Source organism: Pelobates fuscus, chromosome 1, assembly GCF_036172605.1.
Source record: "Pelobates fuscus isolate aPelFus1 chromosome 1, aPelFus1.pri, whole genome shotgun sequence".
NCBI lineage: Eukaryota > Metazoa > Chordata > Amphibia > Anura > Pelobatidae > Pelobates > Pelobates fuscus.
In genome coordinates this window covers 196,779,075-196,801,619 of record NC_086317.1, presented here as the reverse complement: position 1 = coordinate 196,801,619, position 22,545 = coordinate 196,779,075, and the positions used below count along the sequence as shown (strand labels likewise).

Below are 22,545 nucleotides of genomic sequence, written 5' to 3'. Positions count from 1 at the left end.
CACATTGATCAGACTATTTCTCTTCTACCTTTCAGGATGCTGCACGGTGAAGAGATCTTCCAACTTCACATGTGTAAATCTGTCAGGCATCCCAAATACACTTTACAAGTATTACTAGGGAAAGGTCATTGATTGGTGAGATCAGTGCTCCCCTTTCTGAACAAAACAGTTGTCTCAATGTTATGCATGTCCCTTTAATTTCCTGCTAAAAGGTTTAAGCATGGACAGCAATCATGGAAAAGAATATGTAAAAGATTTACAGAAAATTGTCCCCTCTGCCTTAAAATGCTGATTTCTAATAAGGGCAATAATCCCACACAGTAGACAAGAGTCAATATAACGCAAATATACATTTATCTAGCTACTAAACTGTTATTTTGAGTGCATTATTAAAGGTCCCCCTCTCCCTCCCACCCCCCAATCCCCGGATGCTGAAGGGGTGAAAAAGAGTTGCTTCGCTGCTTCTTCCTCCGCCGCCGCTCCTCCCAGTGACTGCGTCGGCTGGTGGGCGAGACTGATCCTGCCCACTGGCCGGGGAGACCTAATGCGCATGCGCGGCATTGCATTAGAGCTCCCCATAGGAAAGCATTGAAAATGCTTTTCAATACTTTCCTATGGGGAAATGAGCGACGCTGGTGGTCCTCACACAGCGTGAGCACATCCAGCGACGCTGTAGCACAGGTTTCCTGTGCTAGAAACCAGGAAGTGCCCTCTAGTGGCTGTCTAGTAGACAACCACTAGAGGTGGAGTTAACCCTGCAAGGTAATTATTGCAGTTTATGAATAACTGCAATAATTCCACTTGCAGGGTTAAGAGTAGTGGTAGTTGGCACCCAGACCACTCCAATTGGCAAAAGTGGTCTGGGTGCCTGGAGTGCCCCTTTAAGTACTACAGCACGATTCATAATGTTTCATAAACAGATTATGTCTTATTATACATATAATACACTTTCTTTTGTGCCTCCAGCCAGTCACCATCCAGGTTAAATAAAACTGATGTTGAATAAAAATTTCTACATTATCAATGTGGACGAGGAGGGGCGGTCTTTGGAGAGCATTTTTTTTTTTAAAAAAAATTTCTTCTTCAAAACTGCTCCAAAACTGTTTGACCTATTATTATTATTGCCATTTATATAGCGCCAACAGATTCCGTTGCGGTTTACAATATTATAAGTGGGAAAGGGGTTTAACTATAAATAGGACGATTACAAGGAAACTCACAAGAACGATAGTTTGAAGAGGACCCTGCTCAAACAGGCTTACAGTCTATAGGACCTAACATATTACTTTTTTACCATCCTATCTATTTTTGGTTATGAAATGTCCTATATTTGTTAGAATGCTATTTATTTTTAAAGTTCATTATCACGCTATTTATATTATTCCGTGAAAAGTGTTGTGTTAATATTAGATGCAACACATTTATACAAAGAAACAGGGAGGTAGCCTTAACAAACTTTTTGATTACACAACAGTGTATTTAAGCAACAATGAAATACTCATTTTGACTATGTTGACATTTCACCCCAGTCAAAAGATATACAATCTCTATATCACTTCCTATGCCTGACACTTCTAGACAGTCTATGGAGCTACTGATGGCTATACCACAGCTGTCACTGGTGATGGCTGTAGGGAATTGGCTCTGTCTATGGATGAAAGGCAACACTTCAAGCACATTAGTCTCCACACTTTTCCATGATAAGTATGGCAGTCAAACCATTTTAGTATGGTTTGACAAATTATCTGGGTCCTTAACGACATCTGCAGACACAGTGCCTGCTTCCAGTCTTCTCCTGTTGGAGGATGCGGTTAGTTCTACAGAGCTTTTATAAAGAGCTAAACAGCACCATGCTGCTAAAATGATGTAATGAATTAATTCAATGGAAGCACTAAACAGCAAACTGTTTATCCTATTTCAATAAAATTGAATGATAGAGCACTAAATTAATGGAAAGCATTCGGCCTTTTCCTTATTGCCCAGTGAGAATCATCAAGGAAGAGAAATAGCTAGAAAAAATGTTGCAGGTTAGTATTTTCTTTTTTTATTTATTGCAGTACAGTATTATGGGCCATGTAATACTCACGCGCAGTGTAGACAGTAATGCTGAGCATTCCCTGGAAGTTGATAATCCAGTTCTTGATTCAGTAGGCGTTCGGCATTCTCTGGACGTAGGTCATGGTGTATCTGATCTATATCCTTCACCCGACGCTTTGTTTTCCAGAGCTTAGAGATATTTTTCTTCTTGTCACTCTTGTGATTCCCAACCTGCTTGGAACGTGTCATGTCTAAAAGAGGAGAAAGGATGAAAAATCTGATGGAATGTGAACACTGAAGTTAAACCCCCCCACATTCCAAGCACTAGAAGTGATTTGTTTTCCGATGCTGTAGTATTTGCAGGACTGACGTTCAGTGACCTCACGCTTAGCATGTAGAGAAAGAACGCTACCCATATTCAATGGTATAATGCATCTCTATGAAGAGATGCTGATTGGAGCAGCAGGTCCCCAAATACTGTATGGACAATCATTAGGGGACCTACTAACATTATTAGCAATGAAGATCTTAGTCAGGGGCAGAGTTATATCCGTGACAAGGGATGAAAAAGAAGTAAAACTATAACCCTATCAGTGGCAAATGCGGTCTGTGCAGAGTGAATCAGGAGGCCCTGCTTATGGTTAGATTGAATGGTAGCGTGATGTTCCCTACTTGTTCAAAAACATTTATAGAGGTGCAGATTTCTCATTAAAATCAGTACTTTTATGAACTGTAACAACAAGGGTATGCAGCTAAACTGCTTTAACTTGGAGAACCATTCTTCAATTTTATACTCAAAGTGTTTTATTGAGGCTTAAACATAAAGTCATATGACATAAGTTCTCCCAGGGTGTAAAGAAAGTAGAGTAGGCCTAATACAGTGATGGTGAACCTTTGGCATGCCGAGCACTCTCTGTGGGCTGTGAGGGGGACACTGGCGCCGGTTAGCAGCAATGCAGAGTAGGCACCTGCCTGCCCAAAACGGCAGGCGCTTACTCTGCTTTCGTATCGCGAGCACCTGGAGGCAGGGGAAGGGATCTGAAAAGCAACTCTTCTGTTCTCCGCGAGCAGGCTGTGTGGAGCGTTGACGCACGTTACCAGGGCAACTAGGGATTGACCAATATTGATTTTTTTTAGAGCCGATACCGATAATCTGTGAACTTTCAGGCCGATAGCCGATAACTTGACGATATTCTGTACATTTACCATTTTGAAAAAATAAACTAATTCGAAAGGTAAATGCACAAAATATACATGCCACATGTAGTGGATGAAGTTGTTTAGACAGGGGAGCTGTGTGTGTTTGTGTAGTGGATGCAGTGCGTGTGTGTATATAATGCAGTGCGTGTGTGTATATAATGCAGTGCGTGTGTATATAATGCAGTGCGTGTGTATATAATGCAGTGCGTGTGTGTAGTGTGTATATAACGCAGTGTGTGTATGTATAATGCAGAGTGTGTGTATATGTATAATGTAGTGTGTGTGTGTGTTTGTGTAGTATGTATAATGTAGTGTGTGTGTGTTTGTGTAGTATGTATAATGTAGTGTGTGTGTGTGTAGTATGTATAATGTAGTGTGTGTAGTATGTATAATGTAGTGTGTGTGTGTGTGTAGTATGTATAATGTAGTGTGTGTAGTATGTATAATGTAGTGTGTGTGTGTGTGTAGTATGTATAATGTAGTGTGTGTGTGTGTAGTATGTATAATGTAGTGTGTGTGTGTGTAGTATGTATAATGTAGTGTGTGTGTGTGTGTAGTATGTATAATGTAGTGTGTGTGTGTGTAGTATGTATAATGTAGTGTGTGTGTGTGTGTAGTATGTATAATGTAGTGTGTGTGTGTGTGTAGTATGTATAATGTAGTGTGTGTGTGTAGTATGTATAATGTAGAGTGTGTGTGTGTGGTATGTATAATGTAGTGTGTGTGTGTAGTATGTATAGTGTGTGTGTGTAGTATGTATAATGTAGAGTGTGTGTGTGTGTGTAGTATGTATAATGTAGTGTGTGTGTGTGTGTGTGTAGTATGTATAATGTAGAGTGTGTGTGTGTGTGTGTGTGTTTGTGTAGTATGTATAATGTAGAGTGTGTGTGTGTGTGTTTGTGTAGTATGTATAATGTAGAGTGTGTGTGTGTTTGTGTAGTATGTATAATGTAGAGTGTGTGTGTGTTTGTGTAGTGTGTATGTATAATGCAGAGTGTGTGTGTGTGTGTGTTTGTATAATGGAGTAAAGATTTTATGTATAGGTTAGGATTATTATTTAAAAAAAAAAAAAAAAACATTTGCTACCTACAGCGCACCCCCCCCCCCCCACACACACACACACGTGGTACCTCCCTCCTTCACACACACACCACCCCTCAGACACACAAACATATACACTGCACTGTGTGTGTGTGTGTGTGTATGCATTGGCAGTCTGTGTGTACTCGGCATTCTGTCTGTGTGTACAGCAGTCTGTCTGTATGTGTATTTAGCAGTCTGTGACTGTAAGGAAAGAAAAATACCTTTTCAAATGGAGGCAAGGGTGGCCACCATAGTGTCAGGAATACATGTTTTGACACTATCATGTTCCTTTAAACATCTGTACAGACTCTGATAAAACCTCCTCTTCAGACAGAAAATACCACATCCTATTGTTCTTACTGTAAAAAAGCCCGTTCCTTTGCATCAGCCTAAATCTTAATTTTCTTCAAGTCTAAATGCATGACTTTTTGTCCTATGTATAGTGCAGTTTATGAATACAATGGTTTGTATAGGGCCCCAAATATACCTGTATAATGCCATGGTATCCCCTCTGAACCACCGTTTTTCCAAGCTAAATAGATTTTAATTTGTTTACCTTTCTACAAACTAAAATGTTCCATTCCTTTTATTAAATTTTGTAGCGTGCCTCTGCACTATTTCTAGCGCCATAATAATCTTCTTTAGAAAAATCAAGGTGTGGTCTTACCATTGTTTTATAAAGAGTCAAAAATATTTTCATTCTGAGAATGAATGCTTTTTTTTTTTTTATACACACATGACAATACCTTACAGGCCTTAGCAACTGCTGATTGACATTGCACATTTTTGCCAATTGTGTTGTCTACAACAATTCCCAAATCCTTCTCGTGTACTGTTATGCCTAATTCACTACTGTTTAGGGCAGGGCTTGACAAGTTTGCTTGGAATCTAAGAAACAGCTAAAAGGATTTTTTTTTAAACTAGCAAAGCTTTATTTTCATCAACAAAAATATAAATTCTTAACCCCTTAAGGACCAAACTTCTAGAATAAAAGGGAATCATGACATGTCACACATGTCATGTGTCCTTAAGGGGTTAAAGGGATACTATAGTCACAAGAACCATTACATCTTAAAGGGACTCTTCAGTGCCAGGAAAACAATCAGTTTTCCTGGCACTGCAGGTGCCCTCTCCCTCCCACCTCCCAATCTCCGGTTGCTGAAGGGGTGAAAACCCTGGGTTTTGGGTCACCGCCGCTTCTTCTCTTCATTACGTCGGCCGGTGTGCGAGACTGAACCCGCCTGCCGGCCGCGGAGACCTAATGCGCATGTGCATTAGAGCTCTCCATAGAAAAGCATTGAAAATGCTTTCCTATGGGGAATTGAGCAACACTGGAGGTCCTCACACAGCGTGAGGACGTCCAGCGACGCTCTAGCACAGGTTTTCGGTGCTATGGACCAGGAAGTGCCCTCTAGTGGCTGTCTACTAGACAGCCACTAGAGGTGGAGTTAATCCTGCAAGGTAATTATTGCAGTTTATAAAAAAAACTTGCACTTGCAGGGTTAAGGGTAGTGGGAGTTGGCACCTAGACCACTCCAATGGGCAGAAGTGGTCTGGGTGCCTGGAGTGTCCCTTTAATGTTGTGGTTCAGGCTTTTTAATGTAAACCAGTGCGGTCAGAGAAAATGCAGTGTTTACATTGCTGCTCAATAACACATCCCTACCTTTGAGAGAGCTGGAAATCATCCTTTCCCTGGGGTCCAGTGTGTAGTGGTTCTAGTGCCTAGATTGACCCTTTAGAAAAATACCCCTCCCCAACTCTAGGAAACAGCTTAGTAGCATTCTTAAAGGGACACTGTAGGCACCCAGACCACTTCTGCCCAACTCCCACTACTCTTAATCCTGCAAGTGTAATTATTGCAGTTTTTTTATAAACCGCAATAATTACCTTGCAGGGTTAACTTCACCTCTAGTGGCTGTCTACTAGACAATCACTAGAGGGCACTTCCGTCTCCCTAGCACAGGAAACCTGTGCTAGAGCGTCGCTGGATGTCTTCACGATGTGTGAGGACCTCCAGCGTCGCTCAATTCCCCATAGGAAAGCATTTTCGAAGCTTTCCTATGGAGAGCTCTAATGCGTATGCGCATTAGGTTTCCTCAGCCGGCGGGATTAGTCTCGCCCACCGGCTGACGTAATCACTGGGAGGAGCGGCAGCGAGCAGAACCCACCGCCAAGGGACACCGGCGGCGTCTCAGGTAAGTGACCTGAAGGGGTTTTCACCCTTTCAGCTACTGGGGGGATGGGAGGGAGAGGGGACCTGCAGTGCTTTCCTGGCACTGGAGTTTCCCTTAACTCCTTAAGGACCAAACTTCTGGAATAAAAGGGAATCATGACATGTCACGCATGTCATGTGTCCTTAAGGGGTTAAACTCATGAATGGCAGAGAATTGCACATTTAGACAGCAGGGGCATGCACTATACACCAAAACCACTCCATTAAACCAAAATTTGTTTTGGTGCTTATATCGGCCCTTTAAAAAAAAGTTAGTTCAGTGAGCAATTACAGTGTAATAAACATTACAGGCAACAATTAAACAATTCTAAAGGTCATCATAATGAATTGGAAACAAACTAAATTTAGCAAAAATAAGTGCAGGAATAATGTAAAACTCTCAGCTTGGTTATTTTAGTCTAAAGTTTGTAATTTGATCCGAGGTCAAATAAATATGCTTCTTTTTCACCTAATTAAATGCACAAGGAATAGCACTTGAACCCAAATTGTGGCACAAACTCTGATGCCAAGAACCACTGATATAAATAGATACAATCACACCATTTTATATACCAGTACCTGTGATTTCTGTGTTGCTAAGCTCACAATTATATAGTATAGTAGGGTTATGGACTCTATTTGGTATTTTATTATATTAATTTAATATTATTTATAAGGAATTGATGATGTTTGGGTATTTAACAGGGAAATAACAAAATACGAGGTTACCTAGTTTGTCTGCAGTATAAACAACTCACTTTTTCTCATAAATCAAAAAACCTCTTCCAAATATGTTCTCAACAATCATATTTATATAGCTGTGTATATATATATATATATATATATATATATATATATATATATATATTACAGTTTCGAACCCCAGTTGTACCACCTATATTCGAATGCCAAACCAACTGGACACTGTGGCACTACAAATGTAAACATTTTATTTCAATTCAGTATGGAAGAATTACGAACAGTTGTACACGTTTCACACACTTACCGAAATGGATTTCTACACCATGCTATTCACAGGAAATAAAGACAGACAGTGACGCAACGGACGTATTAGCTCTGAACGCCACCATAGAGTTAAAGCTTCCTTACAGTACAACGTGATATTTACTATGGAAAGAAGGGTGTGCGTGTCCAGTTCGATTCTAGGAACAAACAGCGACATCTAAAGGAACTACGCAGTATTCGCAGTGGCTTGGAAGCCCTTAGTAGACATTTTTTTTGTTTTTAAACGTGATAGTAAGTAGACGTGTATAGAGTTTGACTTTGTGGGTTCTTCACCAAGCCACTGTTTGAAAATTATTTTATTTACAGATGTTTTCAATCCATTAGGAAAGTACTCGACATACAAACATTGAAATTAATGAAACTGCAAATCACTTACCTCCCAAGATTTCAAATGGATAAAGAGGGCATTTTAATTTTACGATGTGGGTGGAGGTGTGCCCAGGGTTTGGTGTGCTGGGAAATTTTTGCCTTAACCACTTAAGGACTGGACTGTGTCTTTTTGACACTTTTGTGGTGTTTGTGTTTAGCTGTTTTCCGCTCTCTCATTTACTGTTCCCATAAAAATTATATATTGTTTTTTTCAGGACAAAAGGGGCTTTCTTTACATACCATTATTTATATAATCTAATGTAATTTAATTTTTTAAAAAAATGAAAAAATATGATGAAAAATTGAAAAAAATACATGTTTTTTGACTTTTATGTGAAAAATCTTTTACTCATCTACAAAAGCGAATGAAAAAAACTGCTAAATAGATTCAAAATGTTGTCCTGAGTTTAAAAATACCCAGTGTTTACATGCGTTTTGCTATTTTTTTGCATGTTATAGGGCTATAAGTACAAGTAGGATATTGCGGTTTCAAAACATACATTTTTAAAATGTATCAATAGTGACATTGTAACACTATTATCTGTCATAAATCTCTGAATACCACCCCACATGTACATATTTTTTTTAAAGTAGACAACCCAAGGTATTCAATATGGGGTATGTCCAGACTTTTTTAGTAGCCACTTAGTCGCAAACACTGGCCAAAGTTAGCGTTCATATTTGTTTGTGTGTGAAAAAAGTAAAAAACGTAATTGAACGCTACTAAAAAAGACTGGACATACACCATTTGCAATACATTGGGCTGTCTTCTTTTGCAAATGGTATGCCATCATGGGGGTAATTCTCATTCCTCGGCTACCATACGCTCTCAAAGGCAACGTAACCAACCTGGCCATTTTCAATGTAAAAATATTTGACCCATATATTTGACCCTGTAACTTTCAAAAACGCTATAAAACCTGTACATGGGGGGTACTGTTATACTCAGGAGACTTTGCTGAACACAAATATTAGTGTTTCAAAACTGGAAAATGTATCACAACAATTATATCATCAGTAAAATTGCTGTTTGTGTGTGAAAAATAAAAAAAAAAAGTCACTTTCACGGACAATATCATCGCTGTGATATGATTTACTGTTTTGAATCACTAATATTTGTGTTCAGCGAAGTCTCCCGAGTAAAACAGTACCCCCCCATGTACAGGTTTTAGGGTGTCATAGAACGTTACAGGGTAAAATACAGTGCTAACAAATTTAATTCTCTGGACTTTCGACCTGGGTTGGCAGGCAGGTCCCTTAAATTGCAATCAATAAAATTACTTAATTAGGTAAAAATATGACATAAATACACATGTAGAATTTAAATATATATGCATATTTATATATTTGAAGTCTACGTGTATATTTATATAATTATTTATGTAATTTTGTATATGGACATATGTATATTTCGTATTCTTTTTATTTATTTATATATACATAGATATATATATATATATATATATACAATTTCATTCTAAGTGTATTTTGATATAAATATATATATATATTAATATCAAAATACAGTTAGAATAAAATTTCATATAGAAAAATATTTTTTTTTTTTTATTATTTTTACATTTTTTTATTTAATTTAAATTACTTATTATTTGTATTTTACAATAATATATATATACAATATATATATATTATATACACGTGTGTAATTTAATTATAAGTGTATTTTTATATTAATATATGTACATATTAATATAAAAATACACTTAGTATGACATTATATATATGATATATAGACGTATATTATATATATATAATATACGTCTATATATCATTTATATATATATATACACATATATAATTATTATTTTTATTTATTAACTTTAACCTTTATTTTTTTAGGATTTTACACTAGCAGGGAGACTGCCTGTCAGCACAGACAGTCCACCTGCAGGCAGACACATGGACACCTATTGTGACCATGTGGTCGCCCTGTTGAGCGATCACATGGCCCCAGGGGTCCTAATCCGCCATGGGGAGACTGTCTGGGCTGACGACGGCGATCGGGTAAGTACATTGGACCGTTAGGACGGTTCAGGACCGTCAGCGGTCGGCAAGGCAAAAATGCAGATGACGGTCCTGAACCGTCCTCGGTCCTTAAGGGGTTAATAACAAAAATGTAATTTATTACAAGAACAATGTATCGCATTTATTGTAGTTTAAAGACACATTACTGTATTATAGCTGTGTAGCTCTGATACACCAACAATATAGAGCTCCTAGAAAAGAGGAACATTAGGACAGAAAAGAGGAACAGAGGGTTTCGGGCCCAAAATTAGGACTGTTCCTTTTAAATAGGGACAATTAAAGGTGCACTCCATATCCATAGAGCACTTAAGGTTGCTGAATTGTTATATGGATGTAGAGTATCCCTTTAAAATCCCCATTTATAAAAGTGCCAATTTCATTGTAAAATTAGCACTTTTATATTTGAAAATAGAAACGCTCTATTGAGCTAACGGAAGTATCAGGCACGTTCTAATAGAGCGTACCTGCCTTACAGTATTGGCTGCCAGAACTGCCCAGGTGACAGGCAGGAGGGGAAGCACTCCCCTCCTGCCTGTTAGTTCTTGCAGCATCTGTCCCTTCTCCCTTCCCTGTGTGAGAGTCTACCCCTCCCCTCCCTGCTTGCTGACCTTTTAAAGTGCAGATCCCCAGGTATATGATCTTCAGTTTCCTCTACCCCAACTCTCACTTCCTGTCAGTCTGTGTAGCGGAAACTAAAGATCATCTGCCCACAGATCGGCAACACCAAGGTCAGCAAGCAGAGGAGGGGAGGGGGAGACTTTCACACAGGGAAGGGAGTGGAGGGGGCTGTGAAACAGGAGGGGAGGAGGCAGCCATGGGTGCCACTCACTATGAGTGTGCCATGACCAAAGCGGCCTTAGGATGTGTGAGCTGTGCTGCAGGAACAGGTTGCCATGGCAGCCGCACCGCTCACATACGCAGGCAGCCGCAGAACTTTAAAACTAGCCGCGTCTAAGAAAGCGAAGCTAATTGGTGGCGGGGGCAGAGCTAAACACGGCCTGCACCCCCATCTGTCACTGCTGCACATTGAGGGGGAAGCAGGATGGAGTCCCTGCTTCCCCAACTTACAGACTCCTTGGACTTCAGTTAATCCACTCCTCCTCCAGTCCATAGGTCAGTAATTACGAGAGAGTGTTTGTGTGGGTTTGCCTGTCTCACTGGCGGATCCGAAGGGGTGGGGGTGGAAATTGGGCAATTGCCCCCCCCCCCTAAGGTTCTCCCCTGCCAGCTAATGCAGGGCTGGCACTGTTCAAGCGCCAGCCCTGCAATGTGCCTTCACGGACCGGAGGTCCCTCTCCGGACCGCAGGCAACGTGCGGGCAGCCGGCAGGGGAGGGAGGGATAGAGGAACCGGGAGCTCAGCCTGCAGATCCTCCGGGTCCTTCTCTCGTGAGCATGGAGCGTTACTGTGGTTACTACGGCAACGCTCCGGATCTCGCGAGATTGAACTCTAGCCCTAGAGCTACGGGCTAGAGTTCACTCTCACCACTGGGACCACCAGGGATTCCCCACGGACCACCAGGGATAGATAAATGTACCCCATCCTCCCCCCAGTAAAGGAAAGAAGGAAGGGGGTACTTAAAATATATTTATTTTTATAAAATTAAAAAATATATATATTATAAAAAAGCCACCATACCCTCCTCACCACACATTCACAAACTGCCCCCTACACACATTGCCCCAATATACACAATTACACACTGCCCCACACACATACACTGCCCACACACACATTGCCCCCGTACACATACACATACACTGCCCCCACACACACATACACTGCCAACCCATACATACACAGCCCCCCCATACACACATTGCCCCATGTACAGTCCCCCATACACACACATTCACGTACTGCCCCCCACACAAACATACACTGCCCCACACATACACACAATACACTGCCCACCCATACACACACTACACCCCCCTCACACACACTGAACCTTTCACACACACTGCACCCCTCACATATTTCACCCCTCACACACACCACTGCTCCTATGCCCTACTACAGCCCCATATCCCAGTAGACCCCAGGTAAGTTGTCAAACCTGTACATGGGGGGTACTGTTATACTCAGGAGACTTTGCTGAACACAAATATTAGTGTTTCAAAACTGGAAAATGTATCACAACAATTATATCATCAGTAAAATTGCTGTTTGTGTGTGAAAAATAAAAAAAAAAAGTCACTTTCACGGACAATATCACGGACAAACTTTTTTGTCAAACAGTTTGACTACTTACTGTGGGAGGGGGTCCCGGCACTCATGGCACCATAACCACTACACAGAGCTGTAGTGGTTATTGTGCATGGATTATTTAATTAAATAAGTGCCCCTCCCGAGATCAGGCTCTGGATCCGCCACTGGCCTGCCTGCCTAAAGTACAGGCATACTCCGCTTTAAATACACTCCCTTTACATACTCTTGCGAGTACAGACATACCCGCGAGTGTATTTAAAGGTGCCTCGCGAGTATAGACATTCCCGCGCCTCTTCTGTTTGCGAGTGAACAGTAAATAGAAGGTTCTATTTTTGCCCGGAGCAGCTCAGTTCAGTGTCATTGGGGCAAGAACCATCTCATATTTAAAATGACTACTCCTAGCTGAACATATATAAATATTTTTCTCCCCATACATTGTCCATATTCTGCAATCGGCTGACATCCAGTGAAAGGGTTTACCCTGCCATTTTCTATAACTATGATTTAGCATCTTTGCTGCATTAGCCACAATTCTGAAGATTCAAAATTAAACCATAAATGCTTAAAGTGATGAAGAGGTGTTTCTAAACAAAGTGTGCAACTAAGCTGCTGATTAATACAAATTGTATTGAAAATCGCCCAGTGGGCAGGTTTATTTTACTTTTCCTCCCAGATTAAGGTTGTCAGATGAGTAAAACATTATAAAATGGCACAATCTGGAATTAGATTTTTGTTTTACTGTTTGTTTTAACTGAATAGAAGCCCACTGGAAATCACTAAATAAATCACTGGAAATAAAATTACTGGAAATCTGCAGTTGCAGTATCAGTTATGCATGTAAGTTACTATTGCAATGCAGTACATGCATTGGGAAGTGAAAAAAGGCATTGCTTCACTTTAAGTACATTTTCGTTTTACATACATGCTCTAGTCCCATTGTGTACTCAAAAGTGGGGTGTGCCTGTATAATGTCAGTGGAATTCTGTTCCTCATATTAATATGGTTCTGTTATTAAGTGTTACAGTTAAATAGACATTTTTGTAGTATTCCTATAGAGTTTTGATTTGAAGGTTGATTTAAAATGGGGCACGCCAAAAGTGTGTATTTAAATAATTTAGCTCTGTTGTGTACTTATAACCATATAATATATGTGTGTATGTAAGTAAAGTTAATGTTTAATGAGACATGTTATGAGAAGCTAGCAAAACAACATATTTATCTAATGCAAAGTGGTAAATCCACAATGGTAGCACGTGGCAGTACATTTTGGAATGTAACAATCAGCATATTGGGGCAAACCAAATGCTTACTGTGACAAACTGCCATTTGCCACTGGGCATTGGAGAGGACTGATCGCTAGCCTCCTGCCCTGTGACTATGGCCCTGGGATGTCTTGCCCTTTAAAAACTGCATTTGGGCATGATGGATTTTTGTATACCGTTTCTGGCCCTTCAACTGTGTGGTACAAAGAAAGGGTTTGCACTTTTAAACTGGCACTTCGGATGCAGTCGAAGTGCCGAAGTCGTCGAAGTGGCCGCCATTCGACAAACGAACACGTGGTGGCGGCGGCCATTTTAACTTATTCGAACGTGGTCCAAAGAGACTTTTTAATATTTCTGGAACCACTGAACGGATTTTCACGAATTTTGAATATGTTGTTCCACAAGTTGTGTTGTTCATAAAAAATTATATTTTATTCATGTACGATGTAAAAGGAGAAAGTTATAAAATTGTATAAAAATGTATAAGTTTTAGCTTGGAGATAATTGAGGAGATACAGTAAGAAACTCAATTATCTCCCAAGCAGAGGGGAGGGAATCTGTGGGATGTAACCGTTATCTTATTGGTTAATGCCTAATTGCCTGTGGGCGTCTCCCTTGCAGGGGAGCACTGCATAAAAGCAGAGTACCTTCCATTAACCCCTTAAGGACACATGACGTGTGTGACACGTCTTGATTCCCTTTTATTCCAGAAGTTTGGTCCTTAAGGGGTTAAACATGAGATCTTCTTGATCCTCAATACGTAGCCTTATCTATATCACACTAGGGATTGCTCTGCATACTCCCTTGAGCTTTAATAACTTAGCTCTCTTTCCTGATACGCTCATCTGGAGGAGAGGTCTTCCCCACACGGTCCTGGAGGACAGAAGCTGATCCAGGGTGGACGGAAGACGGAGAGGCTCCAGTTAAGCTACGGCGGTTCTGGAGTCTGCGGTGGTTGTGGTGTCCAGTGCGGTGCTTGTGGTCCTCGGCGCAAGCTAGGAAGCGTCCATTAATGGAAGGTGTCCGTTACAGTGGTGGCAGCGGTGGAATGGCTTCCCTAGTGCGAGGAGCAGCATCCTGGGAACACCAAGCAAGCCTGGAGTATTGGTATAGTCACGTACCGTTTGACGCTATACTGAAGGGGCGGTTGGAGCTCTACGGGCCTAACCCAACAGAAGAACGTGTACAGAGAATGAGGAGAGAACTGGCCGAGGGTCTGCAGAAGGAAGCTGAATATTGGGCAGAGATGGCGAAGTATTCTGTCCCTGCGCCCCAACAATAGCGTATCCTTCTTCCCCAGCGGCAGTGCGAGTTACAGGGAGCCAAAGGTGTCGTCCTTCCTCCCCAGCGGCAGTGTGAAGTCCAGGGGGCCGAAGGTGTCGTCCTTCCCCCCCAGCAGCAGTGTGTCCTACAGGGAGCAGAGACAGTTGGTCTCTCTCTCCAGCAGCAGGACAATGTTATGGGAGTGGAGACAGGCGGTCTCCCTCTCCAGCGGCAGCCCCTGTTTCAGGGAGAGGAGCACAGCACCCTCTCTCCCCAGCGGCAGTGTGAAGTCCAGGGGGCCGAAGGTGTCGTCCTTCCCCCCCAGCAGCAGTGTGTCCTACAGGGAGCAGAGACAGTTTGTCTTGCTCTCCAGCAGCAGGACAATGCTATGGGAGTGGAGACAGGCGGTCTCCCTCTCCAGCGGCAGCCTGTGCTTCAGGGAGAGGAGCACAGCACCCTATCTCCCCAGCGGCAGCTTACCCTACCAAGGGGAGACACCAGTCTCCCAGACGGCGCAGATGGGACCGTGGTCTCTGTGCCTGACCTACAGGGATGCTGGACAGCCTGTCCAGATCCCCAACTACCCTCACAGGGACAACAGGAGGAGGGGGTAAGTACGATTTTCCCTCCCCAGCTAACTCCTAATTTGGCCCCAGGGTTAACAGAGATGTTAACCCCCACTGTCTCCAATTTTCCCCTGGCTACTGAGCCGGACTATGTCCCCAGCACCCCAGCAGAAGAGCTGGCAGCTGGGCAGAGTGCAGTCGGCCTCTGCCCTACCTTTGTCCCTTGTCCAGAGCCTGATGTCCTGCAGGCTATCCCAGCAGAAGAGGTCTTCCCCACACGGTCCTGGAGGACAGAAGCTGATCCAGGGTAGACGGCGAGGCTCCAGTTAAGCTATGGCGGTTCTCGAGTCTGCGGTGGTTGTGGTGTCCAGTGCGGTGCTTGTGGTCCTCGGCGCAAGCTAGGAAGCGTCCATTAACGGAAGGTGTCCATTACACTTACATTAAACATCTGGAATCACTGCTTCTATCTGACTGTACAAGATCAGTTGCTAAGGCCAGTAAGGTTTTGTAACGGACCGTTTCAGCAGACAAGGGGTTAAAATCCGTTTAGACGATATGCCCCTTTCTGAGAGACAGGCACAGCTACTGTAGAACACCAAACTCCCAAACTGGATACAAAATAGCACTCCAAACTGGAACCTCACGAATAGCTGCTAGCAGACGAACAGGAAAAGCATACAATCAGCTTACACTCCTGGCAATCAGTCTCTAACAGCATACAGTGAATCCCCCCAATAACGAGACAAGGCTCCGTGTTAAGGGTCAAGCAGTGGTCTGAGGTGCTGGCACACCCAGCCTGGTTTTTATTACAGTTGTTGCAAATACAGGTCCGCCCACAAGGAGGTATAAAACCATACATCACATTCACATAAAAATACATATCCACAATCAATCCATTCAGGGGAACAACATATTAAAAATGTCATGAATCAGACCAAGGGATCAAAAGTTAGTAAAGTATCTTTTAAAACCCCCTGCCAGCATGGCTTTCCGGCTCAGACCAGTTTTACAGAGCCCTCTCTCCTGGAGACAATGGAGAAGTAATCCAATTACCTCCCAGGACAGGGTATCTGACCTCCTGCCGGTCAGTGCCCTTGTTAGTCCAGCAGCCCACCCACAAAACACAAACAGTAATACAGCCCACCCACAATAACTGGTTACTACACCTGGGTAAGGGGAAAACTTGTCCAGGTCCAGGTGCCTCACCACGGCTGTGTGGGGGACTGGTAGGCTGCCTTTGTGGGTTGCTGAGGGGGCAGAGACCAGCGGTACTCTGCCCTGATGCCAGTACTACCGCGGGAGTAGTCTGGTTGAAGCCTGGTTGCTGGAGACTGACTGTCTCCCCTTTAGTTACACCGCTCTTCTGCTGGAGACAGACTGTCTCCCCTTTTGTTGCACAGCTCCGCTGCCGGAGGGGGAGACCAACTGTCTCCCCTTTGGATACTCTAAGCTGTCGCTGGGGAGAAGGGGTAACAGGCTCCTCTCCCGATAGAACACTCTGCCGCTGGGGAAAGGAGACTGAGCTCTCTATTCCCTGCACATTACGGATCCGCCGCTGGGGAGAGGTGGTAGCAAGCTCCTCTCCCATACATACTTCCATACTCTGTGGAGGGAGACTGACTGTCTCTGCTCCCAATACAGTGTCCTGCTGCTGGGGAAAGGAGACTGGGCTCTCTATTCCATGCTGGATACTCTGCCGCTGGGGAATGGAGACTAGGCTCCCAATTCCCGGCACATCACTTGGCCGCTGGGGAATGGAGACTGGGCTCCCAATTCCCGGCACATCACTCGGCCGCTGGGGAATAGAGACTGGGCTCCCAATTCCCAAAAAATCATGCTGCTGCTGGGGGGCAGGAACAACTACCTCTGCCCCCTGTAACTCAGTCTGCCGCTGGGGAGGGAGGACGCTGCTCTCCTCTCCCTGCATTTCACACTGCCTTCCCGGCATATCACTCTGCTGCTGGGGGGCAGGAACAACTACCTCTGCCCCCTGTAACTCAGCCTGCCGCTGGGGAGGGAGGACGCTGCTCTCCTCTCCCTGCACTTCACACTGCCGCTGGGAAATGGAGACTGGGCTCCCAATTCCCTGCAGGACCGGTGGAGAGACCTCCGTCCCATCTCTACCGGCCACCTGGGGTCCTTCCCAGTAACACTCTACAATATCTGCCCAGCTGAATGGGTCTGGATCTGGGTCTGTCACCTTACTGTCCTGCTGAGCCTTCCCAATGGAGTGGAAGAGATCTCGGTAGTCCTGCTCCAGTTCCCACTCCAGGGTTGCTAGGTGAGCCAGGTCTTGCTCTACCTCATGGGGGTCATCCCACTCATGCCTAGCCTCCCTCTCATAGAAAATGTCCTGAAGTCTGGTTTGCGCAGGGCTCCCAAAGCCAGGCTCTGCAAAGGACTCCCATAACAAGCCAGGACCATCAAACTCCTCTCCCTCTGGCTTGTCATGTTCGGCTGTCCAGGGTATATACTGTGCCATATACCACCAGAGCGCCTGTAGGCATCCTCCAGCCATAGCTCCTGCCATACCCGGTGCTCTAGTTCCTTCACCCATTCCTCCAGGGGCTGCTCTCCCAGGAAGGGCATCCGCAGGGCCACTTGCTTCTCAACCGCTGCTCTTCACTGGGGAGACTCTCACCCCGCTGGTATTGTACATTATCTAGGGCCTGGTACCAGATGCCTTTCCCTAATGCATCCCGGCCATCCAGGTCCTCCTCCTCGTATAACACTGCTGGTTCCATCCTGTTGCTTTTAGGGTCGCTGTACTGGGACATGCGTTGCCCTTAAATTGTAAAATCCACAGAAATGGTGTCTCCTGTAGCTGTCCTTCTGGCTGTAGGAATGATCCCGCCGCTTGCCACCAATTGTAACGGACCGTTTCAGCAGACAAGGGGTTAAAATCTGTTTAGGCGATATGCCCCTTTCTGAGAGACAGGCACAGCTACTGCAGAACACCAAACTCCCAAACTGGATACAAAATAGCACTCCAAACTGGAACCTCACGAATAGCTGCTAGCAGACGAACAGGAAAAGCATACAATCAGCTTACACGCCTGGCAATCAGTCTCTAACAGCATACAGTGAATCCCCCCAATAACGAGACAAGGCTCCATGTTGAGTGTCAAGCAGTGGTCTGAGGTGCTGGCACACCCAGCCTGGTTTTTATTACAGTTGTTGCAAATACAGGTCCGCCCACAAGGAGGTATAAAACCATACATCACATCCACATAAATAATACATATCCACAATCAATCCATTCAGGGGAACAACATATTAAAAAAATGGCATAATTCAGACCAAGGGTTCAAAAGTTAGTAAAGTATCTTTTAAAACCTCCTGCCAGCATGGCTTTCCGGCTCAGACCGGTTTTACAGAGCCCTCTCTCCTGGAGACAATGGAGAAGTAATACAATTACCTCCCAGGACAGAGACAGACTCCATTGAGCACATGGTTGCAAAAAGACATAAAATACAATAAAATACACAAGGTTACATTTACTACATAAAATAAAGACATTCAACATATCCCCAGAGAGCTTAGGTCTGAGCGCATATTATTGAATGGCGCTCAGACCACACACATACAGTTCAACTGCCATGGAGCTTAAGTCTTTCCCATAGTCTTTCATTATATGAATGGGCTCCATGGCATAGCTATCTGGGGTATCACCGCTCACACAGGGCAAGTACCGAATGACCCCACTGTATTTAAAGGGCCAGAATGAGTGACATGCACTCTGTTAGGGCCGAATACGTTTTTTAAAGGGCACAATCTCCCAGGGCCATAGTCCAAAGGCAGCAGGCGGGCCACCAGGCTTCTCCAATGCAATGTGGCGAGATTGCTCTCATCACAGGTTTTGTCATGAATAAATAGGGGCATAAATTCTCAGGATGAAAATATAATTTTGCCTCTTTATAAATCGCTGGCAAGACCACACCTTGAATATGCTGTGCAATTTTGGGCGCCTGTTCTAAAGAAAGATATCATGGCACTAGAAAAAGTCCAGAGACTAGCTACAAAATTGATAAAAGGAATGGAGCATTTTAGTTATGAAGAAAGGTTTAAAAAAATTAAATCTGTTTAGTTTGGAAAAACGGCGCCGGAGAGGGGATATGATAACGATATAAAAATATATTCGGCGCCAAGATACAAACCAATATCTAGAAATCGATTCTTAAACAGGGCTATACATAGGACACAAGGTCAGACATTTAGGCTGGAAGAAAGGAGATTTCATCTAAGGCAAAGAAAAGTTTTTTTACAGTAAGAGCAATAAGGAGTCAGAGTCAGAGTCATTACAGATGTTTAAACTGCAATTGGATAAATACTTGCAAAACATACATAACATACAGGGATATAATTTCTAATTAGTGGGGTAATAGCTGCTTGATCCAAGGAGACATCTGACTGCTATTTTGGGGTCAAGAAGGAATTTTTTCCTAGTTTGTGGCAAAATTGGAAGCGCTTCAGACTAGGTTTTTTGCCTTCTTTTGGATCAACAGCAAAAACACATGTGAGGAAGGCTGAATTTGATGAACGCAAGTCTCTTTTCAGCTATGTAACTATGTAAGACATAAAGTCCCACCTCATCCAACAGTCTCTTTCGTAGATTTTTAACTCCATTTATAAACTCCAGTCCAAATGGTCAGTAAGAGAGAGAAGTGTGTGTGTGGTGTGTGTGTGTGATTGTCTGCCCGTGACTCTGTGTGTGTGTGACTGTCTACCTGTGATTGGGGAATGGTGTGTGTGTGACTGTCTGCCTGCCTGTTATTGGGTAATGCTGCCTGTAACTGTGTGTGTGTGTGACTGTCTAACTTTTTGTGTTACTGTATGCCTGTAACTGTGTGTGTGATTGTGCGCGAGTGACTATGTGCCTGGGACTGGACTCTGAAGACTGTTGCTAATATTGTTGTGTAAAAAAAAAATTCTATTGTAAGAGGCTGAGCAGGGGCTTTAGAGGGAGTAGCAGTTTTTTGGGGGAAGGGGGGTGCAAGAGTTTTATGGCAGGGGTTTTGTAGAATGGGGGCAGGACAGGGATTTTTCAAAATTTGCACATTTTGGGGGAAGGGGGGAGGTGCCAAACACAGTATGCTAAATTCTGTAGGTACGCACCTGGGAGGGGGAGACTTTAACACAGGGAAGGGAGTGGTGGGGGCTTTGAAACAGGAGGGGGGCAACTTTGAGACAGGAGGGGAGGGGGGGTTTGACACAGGTGGGGAGAGGGGACTTTGACACAGGGAGAGGAGTAGGGATGAGATGCATGGAGAGCAGGGATGAGACACATGGTGGGACTTGGGGGAGGAGAAATATAAATTGTCCAATCAGAGAAGCCTCAATTCTCTATGAAGTGACTAAAAGTCACTTCCTGTGAAAAAGGGGAGGGCTTACAAAGGCCGCAGTCATAAGAACTAAAGCTTTTGCAAGCTGTTTTAGACTATACTCCCAATGAATACATAAATAAAAATATACATGCATTTATTCATGGGGGATATATCTAATAAATTGTGTTTTTATTTTTTTCCCTTTCTCAAGTGTGGAGTTGTCCTTACTCATGCTGAACTTACCTTTCCCCAATCGCTTCCTCTTCTCTCCCTCTCTCAGGATCTGTTCTTTTCTTCCTAACTGATCTAGTTTTCCTTAAAACATAAAACAAAGTAGGGACTACTTATATATTTCTTCTATGCTTGACCAGCTCAAGTGGGTCAGATAAATTTTCCCACAATACTTACCCTTTTCTTCGTGATCTCGCAATAACTCCTTTCACTATTCCTGAACGTCCTGTCATTTAGACAGGATGCCGGCGAGACTACCAAATTTTGTCCTAACAGAATGAGAACAGTTTCTCCATTCGTGTTAGGACGCAATCCGGTACTTTCTGTTCGATCGGAATTTTATTTGAATGAATGAAATGCCGATCCTATTCGTACTGTGAGTAGATAGCTCCCTAATTCCCACGGTATCAGGGAGCTATCTACTAAAAGATCTAAATTGGTGACACACGAGTGTGGGCTATTAAGCTAAACGGGGGACCTATTGTCTAACCCCTCTGGCCCTCACCCATGAGCGGCGAGTGGGGGCCCTAAGTAATATAAGGGGGGGGGACCTATTGTCTACCCCCTTCCGGCTCCCACCCATGAGCGGCGGGTGGGGGCCCTGTGGTCTCCCCCCTACGGCCAGCACCATGAGCGTGAGGGCCAAATGTTTGCTGGGCCTATGCTGCCTTTGGGACTGAATGGCAGTCCAGGAATTAAAATTAACCCCAGCATGGCATACCATTTGCAAAAGTAGACAACACAGGGTATTAAAAATGGGGTATGTCCAGTCTTTTTTAGTAACCACTTAATTACAAACAACTTTGTTACAAACACTGATCAAAGCGTTTATAATTATTATTATTCACAGAAAAAACAGCACTTTCAGTGATGATATTATTGTCAATATAGGTTTTACTGCTCTAATACTCATATTTATGTACAGGGATTCCTCACAGGTAAAACAATATCCCCCATGTACAGGTTTTATGGGGTTTTGGAAAGTTACAGGGACAAATATGAGTGTTTCCCATTTCAGTTTTGCCAGATTTGCTTGCTGGACCTATGTTGCCATTGAGACCATATGGCAGCCAAGGAATGAGAATAACCACCATCATGGCATACCATTCACAAACCATTCACAAAAGTAGACAACCCAGGGTATTCAGAATTGGCTAAGTCCAGTCTTTTTCAAATTAAAACTGCACGTTCACTGATGGCATCATCATCATTACAAGTTTTATTGTTTTAAAACACTCATATTTGTGTTCAGCAAAGTCTCACAAGAACAACAGTACCCCACATGGACAAGTATTATGGTGTTTTGGAAAGTTACAGGGTTAAATATAGGGCTTGTAAATTAAATTCAATGGACTTTCTGCCTGGTTTGTCAGATAGGTCCTTTGAATTCTAATTAATAAAATAAATTAATTATGTAAATATAGTAGATACATTTGCATGTTAAATATATATGTAAGGCTGGGCCTGTCCTCCTAAGGGGACACCAGACCGCACCGCCTGGCAACCCGACCGGGTACCTCCGTCAATCGCTGCTTCCTAGTACTGGTGAGTACCATAAGCACCGCACTGGAGCACCATAACCACTGTAAACCCCACGAACCGCCGCAGCTTGGTTGGGGTCTCACCATCCTCCACCCACCCTGGACCCAGACCAGGATCCAGCTTCCAGTGGGTAGGCCTCTCCTAGTCCAGAGAGCGTAGCAGGAACAGCTCTT

General features: G+C 43.4%; 2 protein-coding genes across 2 annotated transcripts in view; one reads left to right on the top strand and one right to left on the bottom strand.

The window, feature by feature from the left end:
* The window catches only part of ZNF593 (zinc finger protein 593), a 36,751-nt gene extending 29,105 nt beyond the window's left edge, over nucleotides 1-7,646 (bottom strand). The window contains exons 1-2 of the mRNA XM_063453229.1: nucleotides 7,539-7,646; nucleotides 2,087-2,288 (exon numbers count right to left, since the gene is read on the bottom strand). Coding sequence (XP_063309299.1) covers nucleotides 2,087-2,286 — 200 coding nt within the window. The 5' untranslated portion in view covers nucleotides 2,287-2,288; nucleotides 7,539-7,646. The remainder of the gene's footprint in view (nucleotides 1-2,086; nucleotides 2,289-7,538) is intronic.
* Nucleotides 1-22,545, top strand: part of C1H1orf232 (chromosome 1 C1orf232 homolog) — a 134,235-nt gene that overhangs the window by 29,934 nt on the left and 81,756 nt on the right. The gene's annotated exons all lie outside the window — the stretch shown is intronic.